Source organism: Fonticula alba (genome assembly GCF_000388065.1).
Source record: "Fonticula alba strain ATCC 38817 unplaced genomic scaffold supercont2.8, whole genome shotgun sequence".
Lineage (NCBI taxonomy): Eukaryota > Rotosphaerida > Fonticulaceae > Fonticula > Fonticula alba.
Window position 1 is genome coordinate 1,711,301 of NW_009242978.1, and position 22,837 is coordinate 1,734,137.

At 64.7% G+C, this 22,837-nt stretch overlaps 6 protein-coding genes across 8 annotated transcripts; 2 read left to right on the top strand and 4 right to left on the bottom strand.

Moving 5' to 3' along the window:
• Positions 1-815: 815 nt before the first annotated feature.
• H696_05035 lies at positions 816-2,571 on the top strand. Of its 2 annotated transcripts, XM_009498906.1 has the most exons (7): positions 816-922; positions 1,138-1,142; positions 1,237-1,340; positions 1,446-1,529; positions 1,621-1,857; positions 1,949-2,287; positions 2,418-2,571. In XM_009498906.1, exons 1-7 carry the CDS (start codon positions 920-922, stop codon positions 2,516-2,518), a joined length of 873 nt encoding a protein of 290 aa, XP_009497181.1. In that variant the 5' UTR covers positions 816-919; the 3' UTR covers positions 2,519-2,571. The 2 variants fall into 2 exon arrangements, with proteins under 2 accessions (XP_009497181.1, XP_009497182.1); XM_009498907.1 differs by lacking the exon at positions 816-922 and having other exon boundaries at positions 1,069-1,142.
• A 572-nt stretch (positions 2,572-3,143) lies between these two features.
• On the bottom strand, positions 3,144-4,383 carry H696_05036 (hypothetical protein). The gene is made up of 4 exons (XM_009498908.1): positions 4,141-4,383; positions 3,950-4,048; positions 3,666-3,800; positions 3,144-3,543 (listed from the first exon to the last, which is right to left on the bottom strand). Exons 1-4 carry the CDS (start codon positions 4,238-4,240, stop codon positions 3,347-3,349), a joined length of 531 nt encoding a protein of 176 aa, XP_009497183.1. The 5' UTR covers positions 4,241-4,383; the 3' UTR covers positions 3,144-3,346.
• Positions 4,384-5,562: 1,179 nt separating this feature from the next.
• Positions 5,563-12,601, top strand: H696_05037 (hypothetical protein). The gene is made up of 12 exons (XM_009498909.1): positions 5,563-6,124; positions 6,321-7,243; positions 7,676-8,611; positions 8,715-9,237; positions 9,334-9,431; positions 9,519-9,732; positions 9,828-10,405; positions 10,511-10,627; positions 10,705-11,008; positions 11,128-11,288; positions 11,387-11,798; positions 11,979-12,601. Exons 1-12 carry the CDS (start codon positions 5,744-5,746, stop codon positions 12,468-12,470), a joined length of 5,139 nt encoding a protein of 1,712 aa, XP_009497184.1. The 5' UTR covers positions 5,563-5,743; the 3' UTR covers positions 12,471-12,601.
• Positions 12,602-12,617: 16 nt separating this feature from the next.
• Positions 12,618-17,198, bottom strand: H696_05038 (hypothetical protein). The gene is made up of 11 exons (XM_009498910.1): positions 16,896-17,198; positions 16,724-16,812; positions 16,502-16,589; positions 16,293-16,415; positions 16,040-16,147; positions 15,396-15,874; positions 15,114-15,195; positions 14,711-15,002; positions 14,211-14,586; positions 13,385-14,025; positions 12,618-13,268 (listed from the first exon to the last, which is right to left on the bottom strand). The coding sequence occupies exons 1-11, from the start codon at positions 16,935-16,937 to the stop codon at positions 12,796-12,798; spliced, it is 2,793 nt and encodes a 930-aa protein (XP_009497185.1). The 5' UTR covers positions 16,938-17,198; the 3' UTR covers positions 12,618-12,795.
• Positions 17,199-17,787: 589 nt separating this feature from the next.
• Positions 17,788-20,748, bottom strand: H696_05039. 2 transcript variants are annotated; one of them, XM_009498911.1, is made up of 8 exons: positions 20,671-20,748; positions 20,214-20,498; positions 19,737-20,117; positions 19,505-19,597; positions 19,246-19,346; positions 19,079-19,156; positions 18,486-18,991; positions 17,788-18,310 (listed from the first exon to the last, which is right to left on the bottom strand). In XM_009498911.1, the coding sequence occupies exons 1-8, from the start codon at positions 20,719-20,721 to the stop codon at positions 18,015-18,017; spliced, it is 1,791 nt and encodes a 596-aa protein (XP_009497186.1). In that variant the 5' UTR covers positions 20,722-20,748; the 3' UTR covers positions 17,788-18,014. The 2 variants fall into 2 exon arrangements, with proteins under 2 accessions (XP_009497186.1, XP_009497187.1); XM_009498912.1 differs by lacking the exon at positions 20,671-20,748 and having other exon boundaries at positions 20,214-20,569.
• An 835-nt stretch (positions 20,749-21,583) lies between these two features.
• On the bottom strand, positions 21,584-22,474 carry H696_05040 (hypothetical protein). The gene is made up of 2 exons (XM_009498913.1): positions 22,208-22,474; positions 21,584-21,987 (listed from the first exon to the last, which is right to left on the bottom strand). The coding sequence occupies exons 1-2, from the start codon at positions 22,402-22,404 to the stop codon at positions 21,669-21,671; spliced, it is 516 nt and encodes a 171-aa protein (XP_009497188.1). The 5' UTR covers positions 22,405-22,474; the 3' UTR covers positions 21,584-21,668.
• Positions 22,475-22,837: the final 363 nt, after the last annotated feature.

Here is a 22,837-nt window from a genome sequence, read left to right on the forward strand (position 1 = left end):
GCGAGGGGGGCTGCTCCCCAGGTCAACAGGCCGGGGGGTGCCTCTGGCGTGCCTGAAGAGGCCTAGCCTCCTTGCGGCCTCAGATCGCCGCCGGTGGGCATGTGCTGTGCGCATGTGCTAGACAGCTTGCCCCCTCCTCGCCAGAGTGTCGCTAGAGGGCGGGCTTCAATGGTCACGGAGGGGCCCTTCTTTCGCAAGAGGGGTCGGGTCCGTTGTGCGTGTGTATGTGTGTGTGTGTATGTGCGTGTGTATGTGTGTGTGTGTGTGTGTGTGTGTGTGTGTGTGTGTGTGTGTGTGGTGGGTGTTGGACTACCCGCGCCAGGCGGGGCAAAAGCGCAGCCCGAAGGGCGACATGCAAAGTGGGGGCGTCAAATGCGGCGAGAAGTATCACATGTCACGCCAAATCACGCGGACATCCCATGCACAAAGCATGGGCTTGGATCAGTGTCTGAGACTTGGGCCGGCCCCCTGGTCGTGTTCCTCCGTTGTGTGTGAGCGCGTGGCCTCTCGTCGTTCGGCTCTCTTCCTTGCCCGCGCGCGTCTGGCATGGAGCGAGCAATCTGTCGGTGAGTATGCTCCGTTGCATGGGTGGCCTCCGCATTTCCCTCTGTCTCGCTTTCTCCCCTGTCCTTCCTTTCATTCTTCATGCTTTCTTTCCTGTGTCCTTCTCGCCCGGCCGGCCTGTGAGATCATTTTTTCGGTTGGTTGCCGGATGGTCGCCGTCCTGTTGGGCTGGCGCATCTGACACCGTTTCCTCCCCCCCCCCCCCCCCCACCCCTCTTCTTTACTCCACCTTTCTGCGCCTCCCCCCTGTGCTCTCTCTCTCTCTCTCTCCCTCCACAAGTCCAGGCCTTGTTCGGTGCTGATCCCCCTTTTCTTGATCACCTTTTCTCCCTACTTCTAAGAAGAAACGCCCATCATGGTACTGTCGCCTTCGGGAGGACCCCCCGCAGGAGCTCCCGCTGCCTTTTGCGATCATCTCCGCCTTCCCCCTTCGCTTCGCCCTCTCCTCTTCCTTCGTCCCACATTTCCCCCCTCGGCCGCTTTCTTACTGAGCTCTTCCCCCATCGCCACTGCCGGTTGTTGCCGGTTGTTTCCCCCGGCCTGTTGTCTCTGGCGTCCGGTCTCCTCATCCAGCTGCGGTACGTGCGCTGGCGATGTCACTTTCCCATTGCGTCTCTCTTCCGGGCGGGATGGCCTGTTCTAACTGTTCGTCCTTCCTATTTTCCCTCACAGTCGCCAGACTCGCGAGCGGCGGGAGTATCTCTACCGCAAGTCGCTCGAGGCCACCGAGCGCGAGGAGTACGAGAAGCGCCATCGCATTCGCGAGGCCTTGAACGGTATGTCCTCCCTTGTGGCGTCTTGCCGGGCTCTTTCACCTATTCACTCTTACTGACCCACTTGCTCCCCCCCCCCCCCCCCCTGTGTCCCCCTCCAATCTGCAGCTGGCAAGCCCATCCCCACCGAGCTGCGCGATGACGAGCTTGCCCTGCGAGAGAAGATGCAGCTCGAGGACCCGAACTCTGGAGGTGCGCGCATAGATCAAGCTCCTCCTTGCTCTGTCTTCCTTTCCGCCTGAACGCTCACCGGTCTGCCCGGCGCTTCGCATGTCCGACATAGTCCCCGACCATGATGATGAGTATGCCAATGCCGGCATGTTCGACCCGAAGATTGTGGTCACCACCTCGCGCGACCCCAGCTCGCGCCTGGACCAATTCACCAAGGAGATGCGCCTGGTCTTCCCCGGCGCCCAGAAGATCAATCGCGGTAACTATGTGATCAAGGAGCTGGCGGATGCCTGCCGCGCCAACGGCGTGACGGACCTGATCATCTTCCACGAGACCCGTGGCGAGCCCGGTGTGTCGCTCGGACCTCCTGCCCTTTGCTCCCTTCCCCCCTTCGCCCCGCTGCCCGGCAATCTGACCATGTTCTTTTCATTTCCTCCAAGATGGCATGATCGTCTCGCACTTTCCCTACGGCCCGACGGCCTACTTCTCCCTTCACAATGTGGTGCAGCGTCATGACATCGAGGACCGGGGCACTGTGAGCGAGCAGTTCCCGCATCTGATTTTCGACCAGTTCACCACCCCCTTGGGCCTGCGTGTCAAGTCCATCTTGCGCCACTTGTTCCCTGTCCCCCGGCCGGATAGCCGCCGGACGATGACCTTCGCCAATCGGTCGGACTACATCAGCTTCCGGCACCATGTGTTTGTGCGCCATGGCGGCGGCGAGCGCGGTGGTAATGAGGTGGATCTCAGCGAGGTGGGCCCTCGTTTTGAGCTGAAGCGTATGTCTTCTTTTGCGCCATTCCCCTTTCCCTTTTGCCTTGCCTTCTGACCTTTCTTCCTCTCGCCTTTTCCCCTCCCTTGTCCTGCGCCGGTGTGTGCGTATGTGTGTGTGTGTATCTGCGGCTAAAGTTTACAAGATTACCCAGGGCACCATCGATATTGGCGAGGCCGACGTCGAGTGGGTCGCGCGCCCGTACATGAACACCTCCCACAAGCGCGATTTCCTGTAGGCGGTGCTTGTGTCTGGGTGGGCCTGCCCTTTCCCCCCCCCCCCCCCCCTCGCTCCTCCTGTTGCTTGTCCATCTTTTCTATCCCCTTCCTTTCCTTTTGCGAGACGGCCCCATGTAAAGTAGTCCGTACCTTGCTTCCGCCCGGTCGGTGTTTCGTCTCTCCCTGTCCCCTTCTTCGCCTCCAGACGATCATAGCAAGGGCACCCCACCTGTCTCCGGTCTCCATCTTATTTTCCCTGGTGCCCACGTACACTGTGTTCCCTTTCCGCTCTCTTGCCCCGCACATTCATGTGCCCTGCTACTTCTCCCCCGTGCACAAACAAACATCTAGATATCTCTGTCCCTCTCTCTCTCTCTCCCTTCTCAGATGGCTGATCGTGGTTATCGGGGCGTCTCTTCTGTGGGCACTCCCTCTCCCGGCCGAGTGGGATGGAATTGTCTGTTTTTTTTTCTCGGTGTATTGTATTGGACGGGTGTTTGGCGGGCGCAGGGGAAGCCACCAACGAGCAAAGGGATCTGAAAGAAAGCATGGCAGCCGTTGCCGGGCTTACGTCGGTGGGGGGAAGAGGAAATGGTGCGGTGGGGGGGGGGGCGTCATATGAACAGGCGCACGCACAATCAAACAGGGAGAGAGAGAGAGAGAGAGAGGCGAGCATGCATGTATCTCATAGGCCCCCTTCTCTAACACACACACACACACACGGCCACTGGGGAGCCTCCGACATGTGCGCGACCACGGGGGGCCCACAAAGAGGGGGAGGGGGGAAAGGGCAAAGAGGGCATATGCCGAAGGACAGGGATGGCAAGAGGTGGGGGATGCGGGGGGACTTACTCCTGGTCCTCGGAGCGGACGGCAGAAGAGAACTCGCGAGCCTTCTGGCGGAAGATGGCATTCTCGGAGAAGAACTTGGGCAGCATGTTGTCCATACCGCCGAGGTTCTTGACAAAGGTGGCATAGCCGGCAGCGATGCCGCCGACAATGACCAGCGGGGCGACGCTCAGACGGCGGACACCGTTCGGGTAGGCTGAGGCAAAGAGGCACCGAGAAAGGGAGAGAGAGAGAGAGAGGGAGGGAGCATTAGCAGGAGCAAGCAAACGGGCCAACGGGCGGCGGGTGGCCGGCAGGGGATGCGCATCAAGGACGCACGGTAGAGAAGGGCGGCGGTGGCAAGACCGGCACCAGCGGCAACGGCATGGCCGGTGGGGGTGATCGGCTTGTTGTCCTCGCTGCAAAGGGACTTGGCCAGACCGCAGGACAGGGTGTAAATCGCAACCGCGAGGCCTGGGGCCGAGATGGAGCAAGGCTCACGAGCGTCAGTGCGTGCGTGCGTGCGTGTGTGCGCGCGCGCGAGCGCGCGGAGGAGGGTAGAGATGTGCCAGGGAAGTGGAACAGGCGGCAACAACATGGGCCCAGCGTAGGGCAGGACGCACCCATACCGCCGCCGAAGCGGAGGGAATAGTGGCGGGGGAAGTAGTTGGTGGGGACATCGCGGTGCAGGATAAACTTGTACATGTTGGCAATAACAATGGCTGATTGGGGCGACAGCGAGCAATCTCAGGTCAGCGGAGGCGAGAGCGAGAGGGCGGGAGAGACAAAAGCCACGACGAAAGCCCGGACGCACTGCTGCCGAAGACGGTGATACCCTTCTTGATGGCCGAATCCACGACCGTGTCAGTCGGGCTCAGGGAAAAGGTCTCGAGGATGTTGTCGATGCTGCTCATTGTGGCGACTGATCTCCGCTGTGGCCTGTCTGGTCGAGGGCGAGGGCGAGAGGGGAAAAGAAAGGGGCGAGGGAGGGGAGCCTGGTTTGCGGTGTGGCAAACGACAGGCGGGCGCTAGGGCGGAAAGGAGGGGGGGGGGAGGGGGGAGGGGGAGGAGGGGAAGGAGGCGAGAGCACCGTCTGATGCCGGGGCCCGGCGCCCCCGGGGGGTCGGCACCGGCAGCCGAAAAAAAAGATACGCCATAAGCCGAGGCCGCTGGCGAGGAGGAGGGGGAGGAGGAAAATCTCGCTCGCCAACAAGCCGACATGCCTCGGTGCTGGTGTCAACCGCTGTGCTCGGTCGGTCCTGGGAGTGTGTGCGGCTCGGTGTGTGCGGGGGGCGTGGGCAGTCTCAGCGTTTAGGTGCCCGTGCAGACATTGTTGTCAGTGCCTGGTTGAGGGCAGCCACCTTGGTTGGTGCGCTTGCCGGGGCGGCCCAGAGAGGCGCCGAACCCCGGCTCTAATCGCGTGACTGCCCACCCAAGAGGTTGCCATGGACCCCCTCCTGCCGCCGGGAGGCGGGCCTCCTCCCCCCCCCCCACCCGCCCCCCTTACGGCGTCTGTTCTCGGGAGCCACACAGTCGAAGGAGGCATTCCCAGCACTGGCGGGCAAGCCCCTTCAGCATGGAAGCCTGTCCAGCTGCCCCCCCCCCCCCCCCCCCCCCCCCCTCGCAGCAGGAAATACATACCCCATCGAAGAGCCTCTGCAAAGAGGCACGCTCAGACGCCCCGGGCGCCTCCAGTGTGATTGCCGACGCCGTGGTCGCGGCCACTGCCGACGGCCGGCCATAGGCAGGTGCGCGCGTATTTTCCCGGCGGGCGGGGCCCCCCGGGCCCCCCCTCTCACTCGTGTGACGCCCCAGGCGCCCCCCCCCCCCATGCTCTTCCCTGTGGCCACTCCTCCGCCCGATGGGCTGGGGTTCTCGTCGCCGAGGTTTAGGTTGTCGCAACACCATTCCAAATACATGCCAACGCACATCACATGTTACACATGTCCGTTAGTTTTAAACTTCGCGCCGTGTCCCGGAGATCGCCAGGTTGCTTTGTTTGTCTTGCCCGTCCTGCCGAGGGGGCGTCCGGCGGCTGGGTGCCCGCAGACCACATGTGCTGGGTGCTCCCCCCCCCCCGGCCCGGGAGACGGATCTACTTGATGGAATGCCCTGATCGCCTGGCAGCCGGGGATGAAGACACCATCGGCCGAGATGGCCACGCCTGTGCGCCCTTTGCCGGGGAAGAAAACCCCGCCGGAGGACCACCTCCCCGAGGAGGCAGCACGTCACCCCTCTCCTCTCCTCTTCTCCGCTCTCTCCCCCCCCGGCATCCTGCCACCCTTGTTTGGTTGATTCATCCACCTCCCCCATTTGCTTGTGCATACACTCGGACACTTTCACATCTGCCTTTTGATCAGGGTCGCCTACGCACCCCGAGAGAGAGAGAGGGCGAGTGACCTCGCGCGAGCCGCAAAATGAAGTCGAATGCGAAGAAGCCCACGGGCGCGGGGATGAAGCAGCCCGTCCTCTCGCACTTCTTCCGCCCCTCGGCTGCCAGCGCGGCCGCCGTCACCACCGCCACGGCGGATCCTGGCACCGCCCCGTCCGCAAGCAATGTCCCGAATCCGAAGCGCCCCCAAGTCGACCTGGCCGCCAGCGAGTCGAGCAGTGCCACCGAGGTCAAGCGCCAGCGGACCAGCCCGGCTCCCGGGGCCGCAGTCAGCCCGAAGGGCAGCTCCAAGTCCGAAGTCAAGCCGAATGTGCTTCCAAAGCCCCGGGCTCCGGCCGAGGCTGGATCTCTGGCACCTGTTGAGCTCAAGCCCGAGCCGGTTGACGGGAAGATGGCCGAGTCCGAGGTCCAGATGGACACCCACGACGCTCTTCCGATCTACCAGCCCGGCTCCCGGGGCCGCAGTCAGCCCGAAGGGCAGCTCCAAGTCCGAAGTCAAGCCGAATGTGCTTCCAAAGCCCCGGGCTCCGGCCGAGGCTGGATCTCTGGCACCTGTTGAGCTCAAGCCCGAGCCGGTTGACGGGAAGATGGCCGAGTCCGAGGTCCAGATGGACACCAAGATCGAGGATATCGGCGATGGCCCGAAGACCTCTCGAGCCCGCATGGCAAGCAAGTCGGCCGATGTCAGCCCGCCTGCCAAGCGGCGCGCACCCCCCTCGCGGCGGTCTCCCTCCCCGGCGGCCGAAGTCCTCACACGGTCGGGCCGGCCGGTACGCACACGCCAGCGTCGGGCCATGCTGACAATGGACAGCAGTGATGAGGATGATGTTGATGGCGGCGCGGCGGGTGGTATTTCGTCGGCCGACAGCGACAGCGATTTCATCAACGACTCGGAGTCCTCGAGTGGGTCCTCCTCGGATGGCGGCGTTGGCTCGGACTCGGACCTGTCCGGGGCCGAAACCGAGCTCGATCCCCTGTCGGACCTGTCTGATGACGGGGAAAGTGACACCGGGCGCCGGGGCCGAAGCCGAGGTGGGCGACTGCGCCGGCCGGGCCGCGGCGTCTCACCCCCGATGCCGGGCCTCCCCCGGGGGGATGCCCCCATGACTGACTCCGCCAGCTTGGCAGACCGATTTGCATTTGGGCCTGCGGCTGCGGGCCCGTCCGCCACGGGTCCGGTGTCGGTGCCAGTGCCGCGGCGTGCCCCCAACAGCTTCCTCCCTCCGAGCAATGCCACCGCGCCCGGGAAGGGTGCCGGCTCCAAGGCGCAGTCCAAGTCCGGGGTCAATCCCTCGCCACTGGAACGCCAGGTGATGGACCTCGCGGCGCGCTGTCCCCCAGGTACCCTACTGGCGGTTGAGTGTGGCTACCGGGTCCGCTTTTTCGGACCTGATGCCATGGCGGCGAGCAAAATCCTCGGGATCCTAAGTAGCACCCCGATTTCGCGTGGCGGCCAGGCCGCTGGCGGAGGTGTGCTTGAGAGCGCCAGTGTCCCGGTGGTGCGCATTGGCATCCACGTTGCGCGGTACGCTCGGCCTTGCTTGTCCTTTGCCCAGTCTCTTTTTCCTGCCTGTCCTCTTGCACTTTTCTAACATCGGGATCTTTCGCAACTGCTCTTGCGTCCGGTTATGTTCTCCTATCTCCTTCCTGTCTCTGGCTGTCTCTCGCACTGCCTCTGGCTGTCTCTCTCACTGCCTCTGGCTGTCTCTCTCACTGCCTCTGGCTGTCTCTCTCACTGCCTCTGGCTGTCTCTCGCACTGCCTCTGGCCTCTTTTTTTTTCTCTCTCTCTCTCTCTCTCCTCCTCACTCTCTCCCCCTCTCTCTCTCCCCCTCTCTCTCTCCCCCTCTCTCTCTCCCCCCCTCTCTCTCTCCTCTCTCTCTCTCCCTCTCTCTCTCTCTCCCCTCTCTCTCCCCCCTCACTCTCTCCCCCCTCAATCTCGCTGCCTCTGGGTCTCAGCCTCGTCGGCGCTGGGCTCAAGGTTGGCGTGGTCACGCAGCAGGAGTCCGCCGCCATTAAAGCGGTGGAAGCCATGTCCGGTGGTGGATCCTCAAGCGGCCCCTTCGAGCGGAGTCTCTCGCACCTCTTCAGCCGGTCGACCTTCACCCGAGCGGATGCCGGCATTCTGACCCGATCGCTGACGCAGGCCAGTGAGGGTGGCGGGGTGTTTGGCACGGCGGACGAAGTGGCCGAGGTGGCCGCAACCGCCGGGGTCGGCGCCGACACGGCCGGCGATGAAGCCAGCGGTGACCTTGGCAGCACGCTTGATGGCTCGGCCGAGGGCGAGGGCGGGCTCATTCTCTATCTGGCCGAGGTGGAGCAGCGCCCGGGCGTGCGATTCCTGAGTCTGGTGGCCCTGTCTCCGACGACCGGGCAGGTCACATGCGACCTCATTCCGCTGGCAGCGGCCGGGGAGGCGCCTGCTTCCGGAGGCGACACCCCGGCAGGGGCAACCCTCTTGGCCTCGAGCCATGCGACCGGCTTGCTGGAGTCACGGCTGGCTCTTTACCGGCCGGCCGAGATTGTGGTGCTGGCATCGATGGATGCCGCCGAGGCGGCGGCCGAGCGCCAGGCGGACCCGGTGGCCCGGCGATTGGCCTCCGGCCTGTGGGCCAGCTGGATTGGTGGCTTTGTCAATCCCGCGCGCGCGGGAGCCTCCAGCCAACGGGGCTTTCCGGTGCTCGGGCCGCGTGGCTGCTGGCCGAATGCCTTTTCTTTCTTCGCCGGCTTCCCGGAGGACATTGTTTCGGGTGGAGAGCTGCTCAAGGCAGAGGCCGAGACACATGGGGCTCCGAAGATGGCGACAGTGACGACCCCAGCGGCTCCGCCGCGTGCTGCCGGAGCCCCCTCACTGGCTGTGGCCAGCTGCCTGGGCCACTACATCTCGGAAGAGCGGTGCGCAAACCCCGGTATCCATGACTTTGCCCTTGCCCCACATGAAGGAGCACCAGCAACTGACCTGCACCCCGGCTGGGCCGGGGGCATGCATGCCTTGTAGTTCCAAATCCAGCCATGTTGTTCGTGTGGAGCGGGTTTGCCAGTCGTTCCTGGGCGACGCGACCGAAGATGCCCTTGTGTCCAGTGCTCGCATGTTCCTGGCTGGGGAATTGGAGCGCGCCAATGGGTCCCCCTTGGAGCCGCGACTGCCGCACGATCTTCTGGCCGTCCCCCTGGCTCTGGCCGTGCATCATTTGCAAATTTTCGGCCAGGCCGACATCATCCTGGACTCGATTCGGCCGGAGGTGCCGACCGGTCCCGAGGTCGGGGCTGCCGCCGATGACTCGATGGCAGCTGGCCCGGCCCCCGTGGCCGCTGCTCGAAGTGTGGCCATTGACCTGCCCGAGGGGGATGCCCTCTCGGCGGTGTCTTCCTGCCTCGGCATCGCCCTCCCTCGATGCTCCCTGTCCAGTCGCGAGGAGGGGTTCTTCTCTCTGGCAGACCCGCACGATGGCGCGGCTCGGCTGCATCTCAGCGCGGACACCCTCCAGCAATTGAATGTCCTTCGCAGTGAGGATGGCCTGGTATGATGCTCGTGTCTTTGTTTCTTTTTTTTTTCTCCCCGTCTTCCTCCTTTCACCTAACATATGCCCCCCACCATTCCTCTCGCCCGTGAACAGATTCGTGGTTCCCTGCTCTGGGCCATTGACTCGACCCAAACGGGCCCCGGGGCGCGGTTGCTTCGGACTTGGCTGGCGCGGCCGCTCGCCTGCGACCGGTACTTCCCCCTCCAGTTTGCTCTCGACCCCTTGGGGCTGCCCTTTGCTGTTGACTCGCCTCTCAAGCTAACCAACTCTTTTGACAGAGCCATCGCCGACCGGCAGTCGACCGTCTGCGAGCTTGCCGGGTTGCCGTTCCCGCTGCAGGCCGACGAGCACCTACTTAGCTCCGAGGCGGAGGCGTTTCTCCAGGATCTGCGCAGTCTCTTTGATCCGAAGCCGGAAACCCGCTTCTCGCCGATCCGCATTCGCGCTTGGCCGGACTTGGAGCGGAGCTTCTCGAAGCTCCTTTCTCAGCAGGTAAACACTGCCCAAGCTCGAAGTTTGCCTTTGGCCTGGCGCTCCTCTATACTGACACCTTGAGGCACACAACCTCCCCCCCCCCCCGCGAGCAGATCACGGTCGCCGAGTTGCGCGTTTTCCTCAATGCCCTGGTTGATCTTGACACGGCCCATGAGCGACTGAATGGGGCTGGGGATTCACCTGCAGCGGGCCCCTTCCGTTCTGGATCACTCAACCGCGCGGTCACCATCCTTGCGCGGGCCAGCGGTGTCGCTCGCACCTTGCGGGCATACCTGTCGACGCCGTCGGCCTCCGCCTCGGGGGCCTCAAGTGAGGGCCGTTCTGCCAAGAAGCCAGGGTATGGCGGTCCGCCGTGGGCGCAGCGCAAGCCGGCTACCGGAGGCCCGGGAATGGATTCCGCCTCCACCGGGCTGTACACTTCCGGTGTGTGGGCCACATTGGAGGTGGAGCGGCAGATGGCGCCCCAGGTATCGGCCATCCGGGAGCGCATTTTCGCCCTGGAGGCCTCGTTGGAGGACCATCTGCGTGAGGATGTGGCGCCGGTGGTGCAGCGGCTGCGCAAGTCCAAGACCGCCGGCGGCTTGGCCTATCGTACCCTGCTGGGCATCACGCACCTGGTCGAGGTGCCGGCCGGGGCGCGTGCCCCGTCCGACTGGACCAAGCTCAGTTCGTATGTGCCTCCTTTGTCCCGTTTCCAAGAGCAGTGAGAGGTTGATTGTTTGGTGTTGACCCTCCCCCGCTCATTGGGCCTGTGCCCCTCGATCGCCAATTACAGCACGAAGGCCGTGGACCGGTACCATACCCCCTTCATCCAGGAGTCCGTCACACAGCTTGCGGCCCTGCGTGCGCAGGCGAAAATCGAGTCCGACCATGCATGGTTTGCCTTCATCCAGTATGTGCTCCTGGCGTTTCTGGTGTTCGTGCTGGGTCCTTTCTAATGCCCCCTCAACTGCCCTGGCTCTCGCGCAGAACCATCTCGACGGAGCATTCCGCCACGCTGGCTAGCGTGGTGGCTCTTGCGGCTCGGCTGGATGCCTGGTTCTCCCTGGCCCGGTATGCCGGCTCCTCGACCGAGGTGATGTCTCTCCCGCGATTGGTGTCCAGTCGGCCGACACTGGATGTCCGTGCCGATGGCGTGTCCAGTGGGCTGGCAGCCACCCTGCGCCAACCGGCCATCACTTTTACCATGGAACAGGGCCGGCATCCGATCGTGTCGAAGCTCATGGAGGAGGGAGCCTCCGCCAAGTACATCCCCAACGACTGTTCCCTGTCGGTGCGTCTCTCTACGCTGCATGGGCTTCTTTCAGCGGTGGAGGGGGGGGGGGGGGGGCCGGATTTCCACCGGTCTGCCGCTCTTTTCCTTCCCTTTGCTGACCTGTGGCATGATCGCAGTCCGGTGGCCAGACGGCGCTTGTCTTGACCGGGCCGAACATGGGCGGTAAGTCCTCCTACGCGCGGTCCTGCGCGTCGATCGCCCTACTTAGCCATGTTGGATGCCATGTGCCAGCTGCGTCGGTTACGTGCTCGGTCCTGGTCGGGGGCATTCACACCCGGTACGCGTACATGTCGGCCGGGCTCCACTCCCTGCTGTGGCTCTTCTTGCTGTCCTTCTGCTAACGCCCCGGGTTATTGGCACATGTGACGGAGCCAGCATCGGCGCACAGGATGACTTGGTCCGCGGTCGGAGCACCTTCCTCATGGAAATGCGAGAGGCGTCGGAGATTTTGGCAGCCACCGCCCCCATAGGCTTGGTCGAGTCGGGGAGCATCTCACCCTCGGCCTTCGGCCAGATCATGAGCATGTACGACTGTCGGTGTCAGGAGTGTCTGCTTGTCGAAGGTCCCGAGCAGGCGTCCCTGCATGCGGCGGCCACGGCGGCAAGTGAGGGCACCGAGCTTCCAGCACCTCGGAGCTTGGCTGCCCTGCCCGCTGGCAGCACGGTGGCCGCTGGACGCCCGTTTGTCCGGCCGGCTTTCGTGCTGATGGACGAGCTGGGTCGCGGCACCGCCACATATGACGGGGCGGCCGTTGCCGAGGCGGTCCTGCAGGAGCTGGTCAATGTGGTGCGCGAGGGTGTTTTTCTTGCTTTCTTCCCGGTGGTCCGGCCGCCGTCGGCGGTGTTCCCTTTTGTTGAGTCGCCTATTCGCTGACTGCCTGCAATGTGACATTCGCCCCTTCCCTCGTGCGCGTCACGCCCCCCCCCCCCCCCCCTTTCCTTCCCTCCCCGCTCCTGCCCACGACAGTGCTCTGCACTGACCATCTTTATCACGCATTATCCGAGCCTCACTCGGCTGGCGCCCTTCTCGGGTGGTCGGATTGCCAATGCCCACATGATGTATCTCCTGTCTGGCGGCGCAGCGGCCGGGACTGGCAGCAGCAGCAGCAGCAACAGCCAGCCAGCCATCACCTTCTTGCACCAAGTGACCGTGTCCTCGCCCTCCCCGTCTCAGGATTCAGGGAACTTCGTCGGCAACGAGGAGCAGGACCACTCGTACGGGTTGAATGTGGCCCGACTGGCGCAGCTGCCAGAGGCATTGGTTTTGCGGGCTGGCGAAATGGCCTCCTCCATGCGGCGATCAGTCACCCGTGGCCGAGCTGCGGCCGGTTTGCACCAATTGCTTCGGGCGCTGGCCAACTCCACCGGCCCGGATGACGCCGCTGTGGTGGCCTTGCTGGCGGACTTCCGCCAGGCGATGGACCGGTCGGGCCTGAGAGCCGAGGACCTGGTGAATTAGATCCTCCTTTTTTGGCCCCCCCTCCCCCCCTTTGCCCTTGGTCTGCGCGCGCCCTGGCCCTCGCCTGTTTCCTACTCCGCCTTGCGCGAGTGCCTCACACCAGCAATACACCCCACACAAATGTACACGAAGACAAGTGGGAGCACCGAGAAAGGAGGGAGGGGGAGTATTTCTGCCGGATCGCTTGCCAGGGGCAGGACACAGCCGCGCACAAGTTGCAAGGGGGGGGGGGGGAAAAGAAGAAGAAGAAGAGCACCAGCGGGAGGGCCAAAAGACGGGGCCCACTCCGTGAGAGAGCGAAGGCAGAAGGCAGGCGGTGAACCACTCACCGGGTGAGGTAGCGGTTCTGGTCAAGCTGGCGCTGCTGCGACAGCCACGACCCGGCGCCTATTGAGGGGGCTCCGGTGCTGGACGAGCCGCTGCCGCCACCAGGGCCGGAGGAACCGCCGAGCCCCCCGCCAACGGCGACCGGCCTCCGGCCAGGGGGCGGCGGCGATCCCGGAGCGGCAGTCCCCCGGCGAATCAGCTGCGAGGATAGGTCGTACCAAGCGACGGCCATCATGCGCTGCTCTCGGCGCGCGGCCTTGCGCAGGGACTCAAGCTGCTCGCGGCAGGCACGCGACTCGCGCTGGGCCTGTTCCAAGTCGGCGCCACTCTGCTCAAGGAGGGCCTTGTAGCTGGCCAGCATTTCGGCCGGCGCCTCGGCCTGGGCCGCACGAAGGGCCAACAAATCCTCCTGGAGGCGGCGCTGCTCAGCATCACTTGCGCGCAAGCGCTCGGACAAAGTGTCGTGAGATTCTGCGCTCGATAGGGGCGTCATCCGTGTGAGCATCTGGCCAAGAGGGGGAAGAGAGAAAAAGCGAGAAAGGAGGGGCAGAGGCAGAGGGGGAGGGGGTTCCAGGCCGAACACGCACGCTTCAGCAGGGTCATCTCCTGGATCTGCTTCAAGGGGATGAGGACCTTGTCGTCGCCGAGATCCGGCAGGGCAGGGCGTTCGGCTGGTGCGGTCGGCGCCTCGGAGGCGCTGGTCTGCAGAGTTCTGAGGGACTGTTGGATCTCGGCCAGGTAGGCGGCCGAGGTGGCCTGCTCGGCCTTGGTGGCCCGCTCAACGGCCAGCTCCTCTCGAACAGCGGCAAGATCGGCGGCCAGTTGAGTGGCCATGGCGTCGCGCTGGCCAAGCTCCCTCTGGGCAGCGGCCAGATCCTCGCGCAATGGCCCAAGAGCAGCCAGCTGCTCGCGCGCGGAGGCCAATGCAGCGGTACTGCCGGCCAGGTCCTCGCGCAGAGACGCAAGTGCGGCCGTGCTATTGGCCAGCTCCTCGCGCAAAGAGGCGAGGGCCGCCTCGCCGGCGGCCAGGTCATCGCGCAGCTGGGCGCACTGGGCCTCGGATGCTTGGACCGCCGCCTCGGCAGCGGCCTGGCGTGCCTGATGGTCGGCCAGTTCCGAGCGCAGGCGAGCGAGCTCCGCCTCGGCGGCGGCCAAATCGGCCCGCGCGGTGGCCAAGGCCTGGTCCGAGGCCGTGACCAGCGCCTGGGCCTGGGTCTCGGCCTGGGAACTGAGGGGAGAGAGGATGCCCATGCACATGGCGAGGTCAGGGGAATGGACCACCAGAGTGGCTTGAATGATATGCGCACGCCCCTGGCGAGAGACAGAGAGGGGGGGGGGGGGGGGGGCGGAGGAGGGGAGGAAGAGCGGAGAAGGAGGGAGGGATAGGGTGTGGAAAAGGGACCGAGCGCATACCTCTCCGGCGATGGAGACTTCTGGGCCTCCTGCAGTCGATCGCGCAGGGTCTTGTTTTCGGCCTCAAGCCGGACAACACGGACACGGAGCCCGCCGGCGTCGGCATTGCTGGCATCCATCTCATGGATGCCACCACCCGAAAAGTGGTCCCCGGGGAACCCGGCGCCAGGGGCATCAAGGTCAAACCCGGCATCCAGCATGTCGTGGACATCGCCACCAGATGGCTGGGCCGACAGGCGGAGTTCCATTTCCTGGACGCGGCGCAGGGCCTCATCCGCCGTTCGCGTAGCCTGGTCCGCCTCATCGCGGGCCTGCATAAGGGAGGCCTCGGCTTGGGCCAGGGCCTCGCCAAGCTCAAGATTGCGCTCGGTCAGGGCTATGGGGCAGGGGGGATGACAAGTGTCAGAGTGGGGAAAGAATAGGTCCACGTGCGAGCATGAGGGCTGAAAAGGCGGGAGCGGGGAAAGGGACAGCAGAGGAGGCCGAGGATGTCCACATACTTTCGACGCGAGCACGGAAGCGCGCAATCGAGCCGGAGGAGTTCAGCCCAGTGGTGCCGGAATCGGCGCTGGCGTCGGCACCAGCCGAAAGGCCAAGGCGCTCGCGCAACTCCTCGCACTCTGCTTGGAGGGCGCGATTTTGCTTGCGGAGATCTTGCAGCCCCTCAGCGCGGGACTTGGCCTGGGCGGCCTGGCGTTGTGCCGCCTCCAGCCGCGTGGTCAGATCGCGGATCTCCTCGGCTTGGTCCTGGAGGTTGGATGCGGAATCGACCATCTTGCGGAGCTCGTCATTCTGACGGGGGCGCGCGCGCGCGCGCGCGACAAGTCCGAGGGAGCAGGAGGAGGAGGAGAAGGAGAGTCAGCGGGGAGGCCTGCCACCGGCCGGGCAAATGAGCGGACATACCTTCTTTGTGGCCTCACGCAGGGACTTCTGCAAGCGAGCATTGTCCTCATCGAGCTTCTGCTGCTCCTGATGCAGCATGTCACTGAGTGTGTGTGTGTGTGTGTGTGAGTAGGGGGGGGGGGGGCATTTATGTGCCCGGGTGATGGAGGAGAAGAGAGAGAGAGAGAGGGGCAGAAGAAAGGGCCAATCGAAAGGGAGGAGACAGGGGGAAAGAGGGACAGTTGGTGTGTTAGCGGAGGCACAATAGCACAGGGGACCGCGCCAAAGGCCGAGCTGGCGCACATCTGCCCAAAAGCGGCACTCAGCTGTGAGTTCAGCTGGCGCTCGGTCTTTTCGAAGCGACGCGTGGCTTGCTGGTGCTCGTGCACAAGCAGGGCATTTTCCTCGCGCATCCCCTCCAGCTGGGAGTTCAGCTCCTGAGTGAACTTGATTCGCAGGGTCTGGTGCTCTCCCTGCAGGGACTTGTGTGATGTCTCCAGCGTGGCGAAGGTGCCCTGCAGCTGGGCATGCTCCCGCTGCAGGCGCTGGTGCTGCCCCTGGAGGGTGATAAACTGCGCTCGCAGGGCATGATACTCGGCCGAGTCCAAGTCGCTGGGAGCCAGGGACGGGGATGAGCTCCCACTGCCGGCACTCGAGGGAGCTGGCATCCCGGCATCGGATTCCGGCAGAGTCAGGCCGAGTTCCTCGCCCGGGGCGCCGGATGATGTGGCCTGACTGACGGAATGTGTGCCACCACTAGCCGCAGCAAACTCGGCCATGAGCTGTGCTCACGGTGCCAGAGGAAGCCCCACAGGAGGGCGGGGGGGGGGGGGGGGGGGGGGGGGGGGGGGGGGGGGGGGGGGGGGGGGGGGGGGGGGGGGGGGGGGGGGGGGTCAGAGTGGCATGGGGGGAGGGAGGAGAGCAAGACCGGAAATGGCGCGACATACGCTCTCGATGATCTTCATCAAGGACTCCTGGTGAGTCACCGGGAGGGCCATGATTCGGTTGATGTGGGGCTCATTGTCGGCGCACTGGACCGCGGCCGCCAGAACGGCCTGTCGAGGAGGGCGGAGGGCGAGGACGGAAAAGACAAACAGAGGGATGAGTTAGCGCGGAAGAGCGGGGACAACATTCTTGCACACACATATGTGTATATGGATGCATGCGGGGGCTGATCTCGTGGGGCATCCGCATGCTGACCTGAGTCAGAGCAACAATGGCTCCGGTGTCCTTCTGGCGAACGATGGAAGCCGGAGTGAGGGTGCCGAGGCCGCCTGGCGTGGCAGCGGACAACTCCTGACCGGTGAGAATAAGGGAGAGGCTCTGAGACGGGGGAGGGGAGGGGGGGAGTGGTGAGAAAGGGGCAGGGTGCGCGGTCATGCGGGGAGGGCCGGAGCAAGAGCACATACCCGCTGAAGGCGCGAGATGGCCCGCTCCTGCAGGACCCAGTTCCCACCGGGGGACTTCTGGGAGGATGTGGAGAAATGAGGTGGGCTCCTGGGAACGAGACCGGATGATCGTCAGTGTGTGTGTGTAAGGCTGCGTGAGTCCAAGGTCGAATCTGGCACAGGGAAACGCTCCCCGGGTTCGAGTCTCGACACCCACCCCTTGGGAGGCAAGCAGAAACGCACACAAGAGCCATGATCTCCGTGAGGACAGTTCCATCGGAGAGATCCTCAATGGCGGTCACATGCTTCGAGAGGGAGTCGTACGAGCCAATCTGTGGGGAAGGGCGCTCGGAAGTTAGCAGAGGCGGGGGGCGCCCGGCGGCGGCAGTTCCATTGCACGCGTGTCAATGCGCACCCAGGCCAATAGACCCCCCGTCACAGCCTCCTGGGAGGGCATGGGTGGCGCGGCTCTCGGGGGAGAGGCTGCTCAAGGTGCACGCAGACACACGCTCGCACACACGGCCAGATGCTGAGCTTGTCCTGACAGGAGGAAGAGCGGTCGTGATGCGAGGAGGGGCGAGGAGTCACGTCGCCTTGGGAGTATGCCGGGAAAGGTGCGGTCAAGCAAGCGGACAGCGGGAGGGGGGGCGGAGGAAGACCGGACAAGGGGGAGAGGAGGCGGGAGGCAATGGAAGAGGGAGGGAAGGCGCGGGGACTCTATTGTTTGGCTGTGTCACAGCGGGCCCACAGCGGAGGCTAGCCAAATACATGGCGATCTTCGGTCGCCGAGCCCGACGCCGGTCGCAGGGAATGGGCCATCCCTTCCGGAGGAGGAAACATTCCGCCTCCCTGCTCCCCCCCCCCCCCCCCGCTGAACCTGGACAAAAGAACACCGCCCAGCCGCGCTAGCCCCCAGCGAAGCACCCCGTCAGGGACAAGCTGCCTTTTTTCACGTCCCCCGCCGGCTCCCCACTCCCCCCCCCCCCCCCCAGAGAGCCGGTGGGAGCAAGGCGTCGGCGTGTTTGCGGACCGCTGCCCGCGGCGCGGGAGGGCCGCACGGTTGTGCTAGTGCGTGTGTGTATTTCGGGGGCCAAGGAAAGGCGGACGGTCGCGGTGTCAATCTCCAGGTGCCGACGGAGGGGGCGGGACCGTTGGGCCTTATTTCTGGACACGGTCCTCTCGGCCTTAATCCGGTGCTGGGTACGGGGGCTGGCGCACCTCCACCTCCCGCCCCTGGGGTCCTGCCGGCGCAGGCGCAGGGCCGGGGGGGGGGGGGGGGAATGCGCTTGGGAACAACATGGCACAAAGACTTCTATGGGGGTGTATTGGGTGGGGGGGGAGGAATGCGCATGCGGGCGTCGGCTTTTACCGGCATCCATCTCGTCATTCTGAGGAGGAGGAAGAGGAGGAGGATGGACGGCCGATGGAGCAGCGGAGGCAGGCCAGCACAGGCAAAGGAAGAGGGGAGGGAGGCAGCAGAGGTGGCCGGAGAAGGAAACGGCCCACACCGGCAGCTGGCCTTCACGCTGGTCGACTAGGAGGCCGGGGCGCCAAGCAGATCGAAAAGGAAGATGCGGCCCATGCCGGACACGCCCTCCTTCGGGGCGTTTGTGAAGTGGGACTGCTGCAGCGGGGCGGTCTTGGGGTTGAGGACATTCCACCGACCGAGGCGCTCTTCTGAGGAGACAGCCGCAGCCAGATAGCGGCCGCAATGGCTGAAGGACAGGCTCACAACGTGTCCCGGGGCCTGGAGCCGCGGCCCATCAAGAGGGGCCAGCCGGCGGAAGGAGGCATCCACACGCCAGAGTTGGATAAAGCCATCGGAGCCAGCTGCGAGGCACGCGCAAGGGGGAAAGGCGGAGCATCGTCATTAGCGACAGGAGGCGGGATTGACACGGGCACAAGATGCGCCCGGTAGGTGGGAGAAGGGAGCACTAGACACAAATGGGGCAAGAGGCGAGGCGAGGGGGGGTGGGGGGAGGGGGTGCAGGGAGTTGAGGCGCACCGGTGGCCGCGATATCGGTGAAGGCACAGGCGGCCACGGCTTCCACAGCGGCACCGTGCACGCGGAGGATCTGGTCGCTCTTGATCTCGGACTGGGTGAGGCCGCTCTGGACGGCGCTCACGCCGACCGACGAGATGGGCTCGACGAAGTCGGACGCCGTGGCGGCATCCACCTCCGCCTGGTCGAAGGCCCGGCCGAGCTGACGCGCCAGCGACACCGTCTGGCTGGTGGACGGGCCAATTTGCATGACCGGGCGGCGCTTGGTGTTGGACCAAAGAGCGACGGTCCCATCATCGGCGCCCGAGATCCAGTGGTCCTCATTGATCAGGCTCACGGCCTCGATGACGGGCGGCGGGGCTGGGGCATTGGCGGGAGGAGCCGGGGTGTCGGTGGCCGGCATGGCGTCCCCGCTGGCCAGGGCCTGCAGCAGGGCCTGGCTGGGATTGAAAGCGGAGGACCGGAAGACAAGATGCGACTCCTCGGGAATCTTCCACTGGCGGCAGGAGCTTCGAGTGGCCGGGGCAATCGGGTCAGTTGCCAGCATGGGGCCCGGGGAGATGGGTCAGGAGGGAGGGGGGAGGGCGAGGACGAACCGATCGCGAGAGCCAACACTCAGGCAGCGCTCGCGGTACAGCGAATCGATGCTGTTGATGGTGTCCTGGTGACCGAAGCTGAACAGGGGGGGGGCGGGAGTTAGAAAGACAGAGCCAGGGGTCCGGGCGATGGGAGGCGTTTTTTTTTCCAAAAAAAAAAGACATACAGAGTCTCAATGTATGAGAACTGGTCGGCATTCCACACCTTGATGGTGCGATCGGCCGAGGAGGAGAACAGGTGCGAGGAGCCGCGGCGGAAGGCCAGACCCTGGAGGCACAGACAGAGGAGGGAACACAAGTCGAAGGACGGTGCGAGAGGAGGTCAAAACCAGGCGCCCATGAGAGCGAGCCGGAGGGTGGGGGAAGGGGGAAGGAGCGAGCGAGAGAGGGAGGGCCAAGGACAAGGAGAGGGAAAGCTGTGCATACCGTGACGGGACCGCGGTGGTGGCGCAAAGTGTGGAGGTACTTGCCGGTCTGCGCGCACCAGAGGATGATCAGGTGGTCCGAGCCACCAGAGGCCTGAAAGGAGAAGGGCGAGGAAGAGAGGAAGAGAGAGAGAGGTAAATAGGGGCGCGGGTGAGGGGGGAGCACAATAAACACATGGGTGGGACTGGCAGCCGCTGCATGGGCCAGGCCAGTGGCCCAGGACATGGCGCACCAGGGTCAGACCGTCGGAGCTGATGGCCAGGCAGAGGACATGCCCGGTGTGGCCGAAGTGCGTCTCGTCCGCGGCACCGGCCGCCTGGCCGGCGGCCAGCTTCTGCTGCTTGCGGGGGTTCTTGCGCGCGGTGTTGGCGAAACGCAAAACAGCCCGAGTGGCACGCTCATGTCGGATGATGTCACCACCCTTGCAGGCGGAGAAGATGAACTTCCCGCAGGGGGACATCAGGGCCGTGGTGAGAGGCCTCCGGTGGGGCGAGCGGATGTCCACAGAGGGGGACAGCCGAGGCCACGGGGCGTCAGCCTTGGAGGCCAGCTTGCGGAGATGAGTCGCCACGTTGTCGGCGATGGGGGTGTATGCACGGCTGGTGCCGGCGAACTGGAGCCGAAAAAAAAAGGGACAGCGGTCAGAGAGAGAGAGAGATCCAGGGGGGAATCGGAGGCCTGAATGGGGGAGGGGGGCAGTTTCACGCACCGCCTCCTGGCGCAGGCGCGAGGCAATGATGTTGCGATCCAGATCAGCGGCATCGATCTCGGTCTCGGCGCGGATGCGGTTTTCCTCCTCCAGCTGGGCGAGGTACTCCTTGGCCAGGCGAACGCGCTTCTCGGCCGGGGTCTCCTTGGTCTGGCCCTCGGTGTCGCTATCGGCATCGGTGGACTGATCACCGGCCTCCTGGTCCGAGTCGGAGTAAAGGTCGGCAAATGAGCCGCTCTCATCGTCCTCGTCGTGGTGCGAGCGGGAGCGCTTCGCGGGCTTGTCCTGGGGTGCCATGGGTGTCGGCCGGCGTGGGGCGGGTCGAGAGAGAGAGGGGGAATTGCGGTGAGGCGAGGTGAAGCAAGACGGGTCAGGAGGAAGGGAAGGGAGGGAGGATGCCACAAGCAGGGTGTGTGTGTGTGTGTGTGTGTGTGTGAGTGGGCAGTGGTGGACATACCAGCGAGGCTGGGCCGCGCTTCGACGCGGCACGGGCAACAGCGGACGACATGGTCGGGCGGATGCCGGGGCAAGAGTGTTTGGGGGGGGGGGGGGGGAGGAGGGCCTAGGCAAGGGCGAGGGAGGGGAAGAGACAGCAGGGGGAAAGCAAGGGGGGCAGGGGAAAAAGCCACGACAGGAGCAAGGGAGAGGGGAGGGGGGATGTTGCGGCCGGGCCGGGCGAGAGGGAAGGGCACTGCGGTGCTTTTTTGGGCCACCTGGATCCGCCCGTCTCTGAATCAGGCAGGGGTCGGGGAGGGGGGGGCGGGTCACTCATGTGTGCGCGTGGTCGCCTCGACCCGGCCTTTCTCCGAGGAGCTCGTGGAGGGGCACGGCGCTCGGTCCGGGCGGGGACAGGGTCCCCGTCGTCGTGTGGGGCGGTCAGCTCTCGCCGCCCTGGACACCGAATCTCAGTGCCACACCGGAGCTTCCGTGTTGGAAGGGCAACGACGCGGCCGTTCGGTGTGCCCAAAGAAAATCCTTCCCAGACCGGGGGCGGGCGGAAACCAGAACACTCCCCACATGGCCGTACGTCGAAAGTAGGGTTCCCGGCCGGGGGGGTTATACGGAATTTGGAGTAGCAACTGCCGACGGTAGTCGGCCGGTCCGTTGGCCTGCATCTCGGGAGCGCCCGCCATCTTGGCGAGCCCACTTCCCCGTTCCCCCCCCCCCCCCCCCTCGCCCCGCTCCTCGCCCGTCCACCCTGCGGCCCTCGCCCTCTTGTTGCCAGCGACCCGGTTGTCATCGTTCCGCCTCCCCTGGTGCATGGTCCGCCCTAGCGGGGGTGTTGTGCACCCGGATGCCGGCTCGAGCACAAGCGCGCGAGATTGTTGCCCTCCTTTTCCCCGCCCCCATGAGGCTCCGCGCGTGCTGATGGAGGGGATCTATTTTTTGCTTTTTTAAAACGGCGGAGGCACGAGGAACGCGCGCGCGCGCGCGCGCATGCAGAGGGGGGGGGCTCTACATGTATGCGCTCTCGGCCGCATCGGCCGAAGGAACCGCATCCAGCACGGAAGGCGGGAGGCCATACACGGCCGCCAGATGCTCGGAGGCCTGGCGAACTTGCCCAGCAAGCAAGGTCAGCTGCTCGGCAAAAGTGCCAGCCAACTGCTGCACATCCACCGGAGACTGGAGGGAGGCCAGGCTCTGCAAGCTTTGGCAGGTTGCCGACACATGGTAGGCCCCGACACAGGAGGAGCTGGACCGGAAGAAGTGTGCCAGCTCATAGAGCCGGGCCAGGTCCTGCGGAGTGGCGGGCCCGGTGCGACTGGCAAGCTGGCTGGAGCGAAGGGGGGCATTCGCCAGGTAGTTTGGTTGGGTGTGTTTCGATCGAGGTTTTCCGGGAGTGTTTGTTTTTTTCAGCCGGCCGATGGCCCGGGGTGGGGAAGGGCGGGGGCACATGGGTCAGGGGGGTAGATACCGGCAGGGCATGTGGACGAAGAGAGGGAAAGGGAGAGGGGGAGGAGGCCAGGGGGCGAGGCGGCGGGGAATAGATGTACCTGTAGAACCCCCGCATGTTGAGGATGTTCAGATTTGACTGGCGGATGAAGCCGTCAACCACCTCGCGGGTGAAGTCACGCTCGACCGAGTCATCGCAGCCCAGCAAATCGGAGAAAACCTGGAGATCGATGAACTCCGACGAGAGGGCGGCGTGAAGGCCCTCGGCCTGGAGGAGCTGCGGCGGCGAGGAGGCCATGTTCTCCACGTTTCCCAGGTGCTCTCTTGGCAGGAGGGGCAAGGCGGGGAAGGAACGGTTGAGCAGGTCGAGGAGGGGGGGGGGGGGGGGGGGGGGGGGGAAAAAAATGGGTTTTGGGGCCCGGGGAGGGAAAAAGAAGGGGAGAGTTAACACATTTTTATTAAAAAAAGAAAAAAAACAAAGAAAGGAAAGAACACCACCCAAAGGGAACTATTAAAATTTAGAGGGGAAGTTATACAACCCCACAACCACCCCACCTGAAACAGCGGCCCAGGCACCGAGCCACACTTCCCCGCCAGTTGCGAGGAAACGGGGGGAGGGAAAATGGTTCGCCAGGGGGGCGCGTTCCAGCGAGCGAGAGAGAATGCCCCCGGTCACTTGAAATGGCGGACCTGGCTTGGCCAAAACAGAGAGCCCTCGCCCGGCAGTCATC